At 30.0% G+C, this 14,974-nt stretch overlaps 2 protein-coding genes across 8 annotated transcripts; one reads left to right on the plus strand and one right to left on the minus strand.

Annotated features, from left to right (window-relative positions):
- Positions 1–896: 896 nt before the first annotated feature.
- Positions 897–3,546, minus strand: LOC136784026 (venom serine protease 34-like). The gene is given in 9 exon segments (XM_066744480.1): positions 897–1,146; positions 1,359–1,518; positions 1,704–1,855; positions 2,134–2,334; positions 2,505–2,631; positions 2,633–2,704; positions 2,813–3,034; positions 3,116–3,333; positions 3,493–3,546. Coding segments are annotated over 9 exon segments (1,212 nt in total). The 5' UTR covers positions 3,503–3,546; the 3' UTR covers positions 897–1,096.
- Positions 3,547–5,577: 2,031 nt separating this feature from the next.
- On the plus strand, positions 5,578–13,186 carry LOC136784044 (centrosomal protein of 89 kDa-like). Of its 7 annotated transcripts, none has more exons than XM_066744505.1 (6): positions 5,578–5,846; positions 6,749–6,833; positions 7,164–7,325; positions 11,234–12,337; positions 12,409–12,661; positions 12,740–13,186. In XM_066744505.1, exons 4-6 carry the CDS (start codon positions 11,247–11,249, stop codon positions 13,004–13,006), a joined length of 1,611 nt encoding a protein of 536 aa, XP_066600602.1. In that variant the 5' UTR covers positions 5,578–5,846; positions 6,749–6,833; positions 7,164–7,325; positions 11,234–11,246; the 3' UTR covers positions 13,007–13,186. The 7 variants fall into 7 exon arrangements, with proteins under 7 accessions (XP_066600602.1, XP_066600601.1, XP_066600600.1 ...); XM_066744504.1 differs by having other exon boundaries at positions 5,733–5,758; XM_066744503.1 differs by having other exon boundaries at positions 5,771–6,654.
- Positions 13,187–14,974: the final 1,788 nt, after the last annotated feature.

Genomic DNA, 14,974 nt, shown 5'->3' on the forward strand with positions numbered 1-14,974 from the left:
ATTTTAAGGGTTGTGTTTCTTCATGAACTAAACGGATTATCCATCATATTTGAAGCGTCATTAAAATGACAAACTTACACTTTATTTGTTATTAATGACCGAAATTGAATCTTTTTTCAAACAATTCCACTGCCTAGTCAAAGGATTATTATTTAACTTTTGAAACGACAAATTGTTCTGTAGAATGCAGAATGCTCAGAAAAAAATCGCTTTAAACTAAGAAGATTCAGTCCATTTTTTGTCTGTGTGTATGTGTATATAATATATATTAAATCATATATTTAATTTTGGAACTACATAACAAATCGATTATGCAGTAACTAATTGATGGATGGAAATCGAGTTTTCCACCCCTTTATAGGAACATATCAACTATTAAACAATGTGATTCACCAAATAATTGGATGATTTTATTTTTCAAAAAACTTTTCTCTTATATCGTCTGATTTAAAATTACCAGAATGTTTAATAATCTTTTCACTGATGTCGTCTTATGCAGAATATAATTCTAACCATAGTTTTTCTATATCTTTTATTTATTGGAGTTATATTTCTCAGAATATTGCGCAAACAATTTTGAGAAATAAGCGATTCTTTTAAATTTTTAGAGATATATTTTTAAAATAAGTATAGCACATTATTTATAGATGATGCAAAATTTTCTTAGAATTAGGGCAATTGAAAAATCCTATTAAAAAAATAATCAGACTTTTTACTCTCTAAAACATTTAATTTATTTAATTCTACATAAGTTAATTGCGTAATGAGCATTTTTACGCTTACCCCTGTTACAAGTAGCCCCTCGTTTCCCTAAATGTTTACATTCGTTACAGGTAAATAAAAAGGCTATCGCAGTGTTAGAAGGTGCGAAATAAACATTCAAAAATATTCTTTATTGGTAAAATTGTTTCCGTCCCCGGAACGAGAAGTATTACAAAAATTATCTTATAAATTATTTTTATATTGATAAGACAAAGAGTAAACGATACTTTTTCGAACAGTTTTACACAATTGCCATCAGTTTATTAATTCGTAATATAGGTAATATTAAATTCATGCGAGAATAAACCAGCGAAACTTATCCATATAATCATAGTTAACAAGTTATTCTTCCATTAGGACCTACAGTAATAAGATTATTAGCATCTGAAAAGAGATAAGAATTTTTATATACTTATCTTTAATGAAATTAAAGTTACTTTTCTATAATCTATATACGTATGTATCTAGTAGATAATAATTAAACCTTTATTAAGCGCATGTAGCCACCGCTCATTTGATTAATGTGGTAATTTTTCTGTGATGCGCTTAATTAAGAGTTAATGGTAATATCATTAACTGTTATGTTAAAAGCTCACCCCACGAATGCGCTACTACCCACGTCAAATAAGAAGTAACACGTGTATTTATTATATCACGATGAGAAGGACCAAGACCTACGCCATAGCTAATCATTCCTATAAGCTGCATACGTTTTGTCTCTGAATCCTTCCAAAGTAAAGGTCCGCTTGAGTCACTCTACAAATACAATTATCACATAGTCCCGTGATTTGAAAACCATAATTTAATAGCAAACGGTATCCAAGGGAATTCTGGATATCCTCGGAATATTTTAAGAATATCCTGAGGATATTTTTGCTATTAAGGGGCTATTTTTACGCATGCAAGAAACGTTACCTTTCATATCTTTCATATATTTTTACCTGAGAGTCATTTACGTCTGCTGAACCAGTGCAAAAAGAGAACAAATTATCGATTGAAAAAGGTCTTCCACACTCAAAATTGGATAGCACTCTCACAGTACTTTTTTCAAGAACAGCAGTAATTTGTCCGTTACTTTCCTTTTCATTCCATTCTGATATTTAAAGAACAATTCGATTAAAAATTTTCTTTGAGCTCTTTAAAATCTATCACTAAAATAATCATATATTATTGTGATAAAAAATATTATTTTCACTATGTTAAAGAAAATCTAATGCATAGCTATAGTTTTTAGCTAAAGTAAATGTTGCTTAAGAAGAAATAAGGGCTATATATAAGGTATTTTTAAATTATAAGTTTTAAATGTTATATGAAAAAAGATTGCATGTATATCGAGGCACACAGAAAATTATATTAGAATGCTAAACCAACCTAAGACATCTAGACGATTTCCAGGAAAGGTACCGGATGAACGCCTGAACGGAAGACATACTGCACCCACATCATGAGAGAATTTAATATCTCTGTCAACTCGTAGAATTGCAATATCGTTCTGTAAAGTTTTATTATTATACTTTGGGTATACTATAGCTTCTGCTACTCCGTAAAAGTTTGAATCATTCGCTTCGAAACCTGTATTTAATACAACACAAAATATTTAAACGAAATACTAACAGTCTCTTATATGTGACATAATGACATTATATATATAAATGAAAACTGTTGAAAATAAGAAATGTCCAACGATTCGATTATAGCACCACCTAATATACGTCTTACACCAAATTACTGCAAAGACCAACCTGTGGATATTTCACGTTCACCTACTATTATAGCCATCTCTGCTAAATTCCGGTTAGAAACACAATGTGCCGCTATCAAAATATATAGGTTAGCAATTATTGCCCCAGTACAAAAAAACTGATTTATTAGAAGCATCAACGAGTGCTGCCACCATAGAATACTCGTTCATATTTGTCTCTTCACCTCCCACGATTCTATTCTATATGGAATGATGCGTGTTATTTGCAATAAATCATTGAGTATTATTCTGCTAAATTAAAATGGTATTCTGATGATGCTATATATATATATTTATATATATATATACCGAACTAGTTCTTCCACAATCACAATCACGGTTTTTCTGTTTCTCTTCTATTGTTTCGACAATGCAGAAAAATCTACCACCAGTGGTAGTATTTTGCGAATGAAACCTTATTTCCAGCAAATTGTCTTCCGATTCTATGTTAATTGTACTATTTCCACAATAATTATGTGTGGAATTATCATTGGCTTTAATGGAGAGTTCGTCTTCAGAGCAATCTTGGCTCTGCAAAAAAAAATACTTTTTTAATCGGATAATTAATATAGTTTTAATTATTTATATTTTTGTCAAATTGAAAATATTTACAGGAGATAATGCTAACTCGTCACATGTTAACTTCATCGGATAATTGCTCTGTACAATCCATCGACAAGAGTTTCGACCGGTATACGTGTCAGGGTAGTTCGGATTAAAAATATAATAAGGTTTTCCAGGTTCTAGTTGTTGATGATGATCGCATTGTGAATCTTGAGCATTGTTCAATCCCACCAGCATGCCTAGCAAACTTATCGGAATAAGAATAGCTACAAAAAACAATAAAAAAGCTCAAATTAATTAAACTATATCAAATTCCTTGCTCAAAAATAGGAGAGAGGCTCAAGTCAGTATCCAATTAATGTACTTAATACGTAAATTAGCTGAACAAAACCTACCAATATAGTAGTCTTATAGGAAGTAATTACCTGTTAACATTTCGTTGAGTTTGCTACACTAGTAAAATTTGTATTTCTATAAATCGTTATATTTCTCCTTTTTTTAGAAGAAAACGCATAGTGTTAACCGAGAACATTTTCTTATATACTATACCTATATTGTCTTATCATAATGAATAACTTTTAAAAAGTACGTTACAAACCGCCTTATCTTGTAGCTATAAAGTTAGTTGCCAATTAATATTCGAACGCAATGAAATGTTTGGTATTATATTACTGATTTTGTTTATTTCTTATCAGATAATTTAGTTACTTTTTTTATTTAATAATATTGTACGCTGCAAACAAAGTCCATGCACTTTAAAACTTACATTCAGAAGCGATCGTTTTAACTCACTACTGATTAATAAAGATGCACAATGGTTTTAAAATAACTGTAAGATATAATAAAGTTGTGTGAGACCCCAAAAATAGCTAAATATAACCCTTTCTATTATATATTCCTTATTTCAAATTTGAATCGAAAGGAAGGTCGCTAGTCCGTAACCTCGGTTAACAATCTCCAAACATAAAAATGTAACATCAAAAGGAACTATTGAACAATCCTTAAATTATCATGCTACATTATCATATTTACAGCTATTATCTATTCGCTCTACCCCTGAATTAATCGTTGATGAGTTACCACGGCCGATTTTAATTTAAAACACTAGAAAGGTGTTTACCGATAATCTACAAAATGATTAAATTTTGTATATATATAGATAATCATTCCGAGTACTTGTAAACGTGTTTGTTAATAAGAATAAAATTTACTTCAATTATCTGTATTGATTAAAATTGTAGTCGTACTAAAAATAAGGAAGTATTTTTCTTAGTCGAATATATTCACGAGTTCTCAATTATACTTTTATTCCCCGAATACGGCACGACACTACTATTATAATATCAATTGGCTGACGCGTAAAACGTTACGGTGAACATACTTTTATAGATGAAAATATTAATTATGTTGCTAATGACTATTTAATATATATATATATATATATATATATATATATACTTACGTGTACAATAATGAGCAGAAAAAAGTAAGATTATAGATTTTACGGTAATATTTGCAGCATCTGTGTAATATATTTCTCTATGCTAATATATAGGGGTCTGTATGTTTTCATTAATGTAATTGAATAGAAGATGGAGGAAAAATTTTTTAAAATATTGTTGTAGGAGCTGTTAATATACATATAATACATGAATTAAAAACTATTCGATAGAGAAAATTTTGCTCAGATTGACTAAATACTTTTAAATATGGCGCATTTTTATTAATAGAAGACAAATATATAACTATGCCGGTGCCATTAAGATTGTAGACGGAAAATAACGTTTACAAACGGCTTGCGGGATGTTAGGTAGCCTATAATTGTTCTTCTGTGTGTGATTTAGACCAATTTAATATATAATTATTTAAATAATTGCAATGTCTCTTAAAATCTTTATAATAATATGTGCATCTACGTAATCGTATTTCACTATTATAATATGAACATATAGTTACTGTAGGCACTATAGACGTAAACTTGTCTAGTATTGGCGTGGTACTGAGGTCTTGTGCCGAGATGATTTGTAAACTTCATCCGTAATTATAAATTTATGCTGATTTGTCTATTTTCGATTTATGCTACATAATGAATAGTTTGAATTTCCCGCCTTAGAAATATCAATGCGCGCCGTCAGTCGTCACTCGGTAAACTACTTAACTGAAAGGCAGTTACGGCTGGTTACGACTTACGGCCAGACGCCAGTTACGGCTGGTTACGGCCTACGGATGGGATACATTCGGAGTCGGACTCTGTTTGGAGTTCTTGGCCCTGTCTGTCGTAACCAGTCGTAACTCATAGGCCAATCAATGCCGTGCACACTAACACAATGACAGTGAGGTAAGAATGTATATTGGTGTATATGCATACTATCAGCGCAAACTGTCGGTCAATTTTCGCAGTTTTTGAGTGTAATTTATTTATACGTATACAGTTATTCATTGACACTTCGCTATCATTGTGTTGGTGTGCACGGTCTCTATACTGCTCGAACTTTGTAAAGTAATGGACGTAATGGTGAAACAATATGGATCTAGATGAACATAAATCACCTAAACACATGACTTTTAAATGCAAGTCGAACTCATAGTGCAGATTAGAGGAAAATTATAAATCAGATAAGTATAAAGTTTTTACTTTTGACCATAAAAATTGGAAGAACAATTCGGTACTTTGTTTCATGTTCTTTTCAGGTGAGCAATAAGACTTTAAAAAATAATTGTATTATTGGAAAAATAATTAATAAGGATGTGGTTTACTTAACAATGAAAATCTCAGAAGGTATGATATGAAATAAATTTATTATTTGTTATACAATTGATTGATGAATGGTTAAAATTAATTTTCAAGCAACTTTCAGAAATACTAGTAACTAAAGAATATTTGTTATTCTTATTAAGTATCAAAACATGTATTCTGTTTATTTTTCTAATTTACAGTATTGTTTTAATGAGCTTTATATTGACTTACAGCAAAACTGAAAAATATTTTTAAGCAATACAGTATTAAGCAACTATATGAATATAAAGTGGAAGAAAATGGCTATTCATAGACATGTAAACTTGCAGTTCAACTTAAAATTACTAAACCTGGTTGTTATTAACCCCGGTTGGTCAGTTTTAATGGCAAAATTTTCAGATAGTTTTACAAGTAATTTAATGACATTCAAGTGCAAAGTAATGAGATATTAGTTTTGCAAATTCTTATGTACTCCGAGTAATGTTAGACCATGCATAACCAAGTTTAGGTAAGCCAAATGAAGCCAACTGTGGATCAAAAGAAAATAAAGTTCCCTTTACGCTAACACTAAGCTACTTTAACCCATGGTTAGCTTGATTTAGAGTAACTTTACTTGGCTGCGTTACTCCTTAAAGGGTAAATGCATAACTATAATAAATTTTGTTTACTTATCTTTCCCTGCCAAACAGTAGTAAATTCTTTAAAATCTGAAATTTAATGATTGAAATAGATTTCAATAAGAAAAACTAATAATTATTAAATTTTATTTAATGCTTATTTTCTATTACAATAAAAACTTTAAAAAGTTAAATTCATTGTTGTAATAATGGTGAACACCCTTTAAAAGTAGGTATATTCCTCCAATAAATTTTTCAAAGATATCAAACAAGAATTTTTCATTTTTGTAGGTATTTCGATATTAAAAAAAGTTTTTTTTTTGTTAGCTAAAGATAGTAATGATGTATACTACGCTTGTACTTGAAGTAAGACACCTGGCCTTAGACTGAGTTTTACATGGTCTGCACGTAGGTATGTTTATATTGTTTCTTTATTTAAGTTCACACTATAAAATTTCTCAAATTATTATGATCAAAGTAGTTTTCTTTAAAAAAATGAATTTATTACTTAAAATACTAAATAATCACTATCAAGACATTTTGAATCGTTGGCAATAATTGACCATGCCTTTTGCAAATGCCTTGATATGTTAATATAAAAGTTCAGCATCAATTTAAATTTAAATAAATTTATAGCATAGTAAGCCATCTATTAAATTTATTGTATATAATTTAAGGCCTATTCATGGCTTACGTATAACTAAATTTAGTCTTGCAGTCAAACTAATAATGATATATACAGTTTTAGCAACATATGGGAATGTTAGCTTTAATATTGAATGTTCTAAAAGGACAGCATTACTAAAACCTGAAAGTAGGCTTTATCTCTGGAAAAGAATTGAAAAATTGGCAGAAGAAAATAGATTGCTTAATATGAAATTAGAAGAATCAGGTGATTACAAAGGTAAGTATATACAGAGTAATCCTTATAGTATTTAATTAGCAAAAATAACTTTAAAAATATGTAGTGATGAATTAAATCTACCCAATAAATACATGGCTTTAAAGGTTGCAATGAACAGTATGTAGGTTTTTATCAGAGGTAAAGACATTTTAAAGATTTCAAGGTCACTTAGGTTTTTTAAACAGAAATTTGAATTTTTAATAGCATATTCTTGTAACTGTTTTGAAGAGTTTCCCAAACCACATATTATAATTTACCATTTCATTCATCAATCACTCACTAGGTATTTCAATTTGAATTTGTATTATATATATGCATAGGCTTAGATAAAGTAGTATACATGATCAGTACCAAAAGCAAGTAAATAAACTCTCTTACCTTTATTTTCAAATTAAAATATTTTCTGAAAAGATGAATAAGTTTTTAATTAATAAAGGAGTCTGGAATGCTCTTGTAACTTACTACAAGAATATGTAATTTTAAGTTTTCAAAGAATAGAATCAAAATGATTTTGGAATATCTGAAACCTTTATACCTATTAAACTAATTATTATATTACTTGATGTGCTCATCCAAGCTATGCATTTATTGTGGACACATTTTCTTCATTAACTCATACTTTTAAAATTATTTTTTCAGATAAAGTTATATGGATCATTATGTAACTTACCATGTTTAAATTCAACAGCTGCTTTAATAAGAGCTGCATAAAGTGTTTCTTGGTCTCGTAGATGCACTAAGACTACTACAATAAACAATTAATTTTAATGCATCTGAAAGAAGTGATGAAAATTGTCCATACCGTCTCTGTTGACGTCATTAGTCTTGAAAATAAACTATTACTGATCAATCGTGTAGCCTGATTTTTAATTAACGGGAGGAGATATCTATCCACGACTACTGTAAACGACAGCAAATTTCTCGAATGACGATATGTAGGAGATAGAAATCTTTTTTTTTACTCGGACTGTATACTGTTAATTGTTATAGATTTTATGAAATTGACTCATTAAATTACTCTTACTAATATAAAGATGCAAATTTGATTTCATTCATCCATTTTTTTTCTCGTAGTGAAAAACACTCTTTTGATATTCTTACCTTCCTTAACCATTTTTAGTGAAGTTACCAGTTCAATCACACTGGTCACCACACGGATTCGAGAACTATTTCCTTTATATAGACGTGTTCATGCATCTTGTAGGGGATAGCTAATTTTGAAAGCCGGACCTCAATAGCGCATTTAAGCTTATTAAGAATGGTTTCAGTTGAGTAAGAAATGTCGAATTTACTGAAGGAGGGAAACATATAGAATATCTGCTTGTTTTTTGTTTTCAGAGATTACTGAATATATTCAATCACAATTCTATACGGTTACGCATTCGATTTTAATAAGAATGAAGTAGTAGTTTTTTTCTTGAAAAACTGCAAAATTACCTTACTAATGCAATAGTCCTTGAATGGTCTTAATTATATCTGAATAACTGAAAAAGGTCACAGTCGAGAGAATGAATTTTTAATCCTTATAATAACTTTTCAGTAGAGTTAGATAAAAAAATAGTTTAAGAATTGTGTTTGTAAAATCATTGGCTCGATGTGAATTATATTACTGTAAAACCAAAAACGCGTTATTTACTCATATTTTTACGTCTGAAAAAATGAAAGTTGACAATTGACAGTTCCATTTAAAGAAATATTTCTTGTATGTTTCTTATACTGTGTAAACATTGCGGAAAATTTTTTGGGACGCAACTATATTTTGAAGATATCAGCAATGTGAGTATAGGTTCGAAGTTTGCTATTAGTTGTACAGAGGGGAGTAAGACAACAACAAAATGTCCATTATGTAGCCACAAAAATGCACATTTCTCTCTCTCTCTCTCTCTCTCTCTCTCTCTCTCTCTCTCTCTCTCTCTCTCTGAGATTGTTTAAATTAAACAATTTAATAAATATTGTCGTAGACGTTCTTCTTAATGCATTTATATATATTAAGTGAGAATTATAGTTAAATTATCACCTTTTAATATTTCTGAAAATTGTAAATTCAAAACTAAACATATAGATAATTGTTGGAGCATAAAGTAGCAGGTTTTGGTGCATCAAAATTCGCATTCGTGGAATTTTAACTATTCGGTTATTTACGGTAAAGTTCGTTGGTATTCGTGAAGAAAGGAAATACCGTCTGCTAGGCGCGTCGTCTGGAGCAACCTGACTAACCTGAGTGAATTTGAGTCACATTCGTAATAAAAATTGTTCTGTGACATGTGATGGCGTGGACGTACGTAGTGTGGATATCGCTGCGAGTTTCGTATGTTCGAAGAATTCTCCGTGTAGAAATGTCTATTTAACCCCAAAAAGGTTTTTTATAAGGAAAATAGGGGAACCAAAAAGTCAACGTCAAACCCCAGAGAGAACATTGATTTTCGCTTGTTTTACACTGGACTCGACAGTCGACAAAGTCGATACATGAATGAGCATTGATATACGTCATATTCTGGCATCGTTGTGGCGCGTAACTCGAATCTCTTCAATTATATTCTTACGAAGATTGTATTCCATGTGTGAATATTTCCGGAATGATGTTATGTTTATAATTTAGAAGTGAGGTTATTGTAATCTACGCTTTAAATTCTTTCTTTAAGCCCTTAAATTTAAACCGATTCTTATAACGAATATTTGCTTCAATTGGGAGATAAATATTTCCACTTGCAGGAAGTGAACGAAGACCTGAAATTGTACTCACAATCTCGCGCGTCTATACATTTTTTATTTACTACCAACCGCGAGGGTTGAGAGATGTTTATACTAAATATAAAAATAAATTTAATTACTTATTGAAATTCGATTCGTTCAAACATGTTTAAACGTCACAGAAGAGATAATAATTTCATATGTTGGGGTAGGTTAAGGGTATTCTGCAGTGTGACGCTCAAAAAAATGAGCTTATAATCATTTTTTTATGTAAAAAAAATGTATTTTGTTCGATGTAGATACTTATGCACTCCAAATGATGGGAAATCAAATATTAAAATTATTATGATTTAGCGAAAGTATTGCTATAGCTACAACTATAATACATCTTTATTAGGAATTTTACTTGTAACCTATTTTTAGCCGATGTACGCAAAAACAAAACCGACTTTTTCGAACAGTTTTTCAAGAAGCGCCAGAATTTTATCGATAATTTACATTGCGAAATTATAATTCTAATCCCTGCAATAGCAACGCACTTAAAAATAAAGAATCTTTGTGAATATTTGTTTTTTGGACAAACTAGGACGTTGAAAATATCTACACTAGCAACTATTTTTATTTTTCTGTTTACGTACTTGCTCTTAATCTTCTTTTAAATAAATAAATCCTTTTGAGCAACAATAAAAGCGCTTTCCGCTCTTCAAAAGAGCATTATATTTCTAATTGTTGATGGAAGTAAAGGATTGTACCAATATATGGAACAGGTTTACATAAAAAAATCACTGCTTTTGCTCATTTTTTTGGTTATCACACCGTAATAGTTTTTGAATGACACAAACGGAGAGGTTTTTGTTTTACAGAGTTCGTTAGAAAAAGCGATCCGACAATGGACGCAAAAATTTGTCTATATATTTGTAACTCGAAGAGAAGTATCAATTTTTCGCACATCAGGCTTTTCTGGATGCAAATCGATAAAAGCTTAACATGACTTGTACAAAAAATTGACATCTTTTATGGGTACAAAGTTAAAATGAATTTTATGTCTATGATCGAATCGTTTTATATGACGGACTCTATATAAAAGAATAATAGAAGTATTCTTACGAATATTAGTGCGTGTTTACTATTCTGTAAACTATTATTTTCTTGTTTAATCAGCTCTTTCCTCTATTATGTTCTTGAATGTATCAATAACGGATATGTTTTTTCCACAGAATAACAAATACGATGGAAAAACTGCAGGAAAACGATCATTTAATTACCAAGACTAGAAAGAAATACAATAAGCTTGTAAAGGATCACGAAGAACTTGTGCTTAATAATGAAAAACTGATGATGCACCTGCAGCAACAGGATGCTGAAATTAATCATCTTCGTACGTATAGCGAGGAGTTAAATAAAGCTTTTGCAGAAGCAGAAAAAATGAAGATGTATATATATGCAAATAACCAAAAATTAAAACAAGAAAATAGTAAACTAAACGAAGATGTTATATTGTTAAAAAATGTTGTTTATAAGTTGAATATTGAATTAGAAAAGTATCAAGAAAAACTTAATGAAAATGGCCAAAATATTACAACGAGAAACGTAACAAATATCATCGATGACACTGAAACATATGGGGAAAAGAAAAAAATTGTTGATTCATGGGGAACAGTCGATACACACGCTTTAGCTCCTCTTTTAAATGCGTATCAAGAAAATCTTTTAGAGAAACAACATTTAATATCTAAATGCGAAAAGGAACTAGATGAATTTACCATTAGATGCAAGGAAGTAATATTGGAAAATGAAAATTTACACAAGCAGATGGAAACTTTGAATTTAAAATACGAAAAGTCTATTATGGAATGTGAAACTTTAAGCTCAGATGCCATGTTAATTAAAGACCAAAATGATGCTCTGGTCAAGCAAACATTGGCTCAAAAACAAAAGCTTCAGGAAATTCATTCTGTCTATGAGGAGAAAGTAGAGTCAATGTCGCAAGATAATAATAAGCTTCATAAAGAATATATCACTTGTAAATCTGAATTAAGCGGTTTACAAGGAAAGTATGAAATTCTGAGCGAGGGATATGACAAATTGAAAAGTAATTCCGATAAAATAATGCCTATTTCAGTCCACAACGCAGCTGTCGAAGAATGTAAACAACTATTTGAAGAAGTCAAGCTTCAATATGAATCAGAGAAAAAGAAATTAAATCAACGAATAAAGCAATTAGAAGAATCCCAGCCGGATAATAGCAAAGAGCTCATAATGATTACAGCAGAAAGAAATCAGTTGAAAATTACAATCAAAGCGTTAGAAAAAAGTTTAAAGTATGTATAATAAGGTTAATGCGTCATAATCATTTTATTGAAACTTATTGATTTAATAATTTTTATTTCAGGCGCATGCAGTACAAGGTTCAACGTCTTCAAAATATTGTCAGCTCTTTACAAATTTCGAAAGATTCGTACAAGAAACAATTGAGGAAAACTACTACATATTGTGAAGAGCTCATAAAGGAGTATGAAGAAGCTTTGTCGGAAAAAGACAAACTTTCAGCTCTTATAAAAACCAGAGAAAAAGAATCCGCAGATATTCATTATCTTGGAGACAGCATAACTCATAGGATAAATAATTTAAGAAGCCAGTTAAAAGTTGGTATTCATATGGAAATTTCTAGACAAATGTTCCGTCAAACAAAAAGTCTTTGACAGAATATATTATTGTTTTAGAATGTTCAAAAAGCCGCAAAGCAGCAATTAATCACAGCTGAGAAATACATCAAAATTCAAGAGCAGAATGTTCATCAAATGAAGAATGAGTATCGTCGGGAGTCGCAGCGTCTTAAACAATTGATTAAACAAAAAGAACAGATTATTGGAAAATTGCGAAGAGAAAAAAATATTACACAAAGTAATTTGGAACTCGTTTGGAAGGCGGCAACAAGTGATAACAAAAAGGTTAAAACTGCCTTGAGAAATACTAAAATTTATGTTTAATAATAAAAATCTATATTTTCCCGCAATTTTCAATTTATCATCATATCTCTTTAGATACATTTAATGTATAAATGAGTATATACGCGCGATTAAAACTAAGGCCAGTGTTCTTTAATAATAGACTTTAAAAAATGTTTCAGTATAATAAAATCTAGTCAATAGTGTTTTTCATAAATATGAATTTATTTATATGCTATAAATATTATTTGAATAATTTATTTTATAGAAAATATGTCCGGCTAACTTATACCAAACCAAATATATTTGTATATGGATGGTGTTGTGTTATATCAATAAATAAAACTACAATTTTTATAAATAATAAGTTATACAGGTATACAATAATGGGAAAGTGTCATTCTACACAATGAGTAAAAGTAGTTTAAATTTATCTAGACCGCAGCCCCATCTGTGAACGAAATAGACAACCCACACAATTTAAAGTACATTCACTCATTTTCTCTCAATACCACATAACTAAAATGAAAAAAATTGTTTTTTTATGTAAACAACACGTTATTAGAATTATTATCAATAAGTTATTTCTTCAAAACAGTTTTTAGCCTATATTACCAAATATTGATTGATTATTTCTTTAATTATCCAAAATCAATACATTTGAGGCTTTACCCAATATTACAAAACATCCTCAAAAAGAGCGATTGATTTTAAAAATAAGATTATGGTAAACAATTTTTTCCTTTCTTTAAAATCTTTTATATTATATTTCTGGATGCTGGCTTATATAAATAATATCGGACCAATTGAAGATCATCGTGAGAATCTCGAAAAATAAGTTTTTAATCTTTAATAACATTTAACTACGAGTTTTGTGGATACAAAATATAAGAATTTTATTCTTATAACCGTTTTGGCATGAGTTAATCGGACATCTTGTATAAACATATAACTGTAAAACTAAACGCGTATTTTTATATCCTTAAATCTTAAAAGATTATAATTTCAGATTTACTTTGGAAGCAATTTTTGTCAGTAGTTATCAGCGTAAATCTTGCATGAATGATTTGACGGACGTAACTTTTTGGAAACACCAAGCAAAGCAAATAGATTCGAAGATTGCTATTAATATTATAGTTACGTAGGAGGGGGGGGGGGGGGGGTTGAATCATAGTACAGATGTCTGTAATTTAATTAAAAAAATGATTCTTTTTCACTAAGATCATTCAGGTTAGACTACTCAACAATTTATCACTTTATTAGACGATATATTAATTTAAAAATTTTTATTTCTTAAATCACAGATTTACGTAAATTATTTATATTTTAATATTGTATTTCTTTCAATTTCAATTTGAATATTCAACTTGTGTAATTGTTTATCTATAAAGCAACAATACTTGATATTTTGAAAATTGTATGTAGTATTGAATTTTGGCTATGTAAAGCGGATTTGGGATTCGGCTATTTACGGTAGAGATCGTTGATACTCGTGGAGAAGTAAAATGTCGTCTGCTAGGCGCGTCGTCTGGAGCAAACCGGGTCGCATTGGTCGCATTCGTAATGCAAAAATTGCTGTGATAAGTGATAACGTGGGTTCAGTGTGTTTATTACCGCGTGTTTCCTATGTTCAAAGAATTCACCGTATAAAAATGTGGGTTTACAGCCAAATGGTTTAGCATAAGGAATATTAGGTACACAAAGTCAGCGTAAAACCGGAGGCCATTGATTTTTACTCGTTTTACACTGGACTCGACAGATGATTGAGCAGCAATACGTCATATCATTCTGGCGTCGTTGTGCCGCGTGACTCGAATCTATTCAATAATATTCTTCTTTTCAAGATTATATATTTCAAGTTCAAAATTGTCCGAAATGAGTTTATGTTTGCATTTTAAAAGTGAAGTATTGTATTGTAGTATTTTCGCTAAAGATAGTTTTTTTAGCCTCTATGTTACTCTGATTATTATTGTCGAATGTTTAGTGTAAATTGGCAAATTTTCTACTTGT

This window comes from Prorops nasuta, unplaced genomic scaffold, assembly GCF_024137725.1.
Source record: "Prorops nasuta isolate Cenicafe-Biocafe unplaced genomic scaffold, Cenicafe_Pnas_1.2 PNAS00045, whole genome shotgun sequence".
NCBI classification, from domain to species: Eukaryota; Metazoa; Arthropoda; class Insecta; order Hymenoptera; family Bethylidae; genus Prorops; species Prorops nasuta.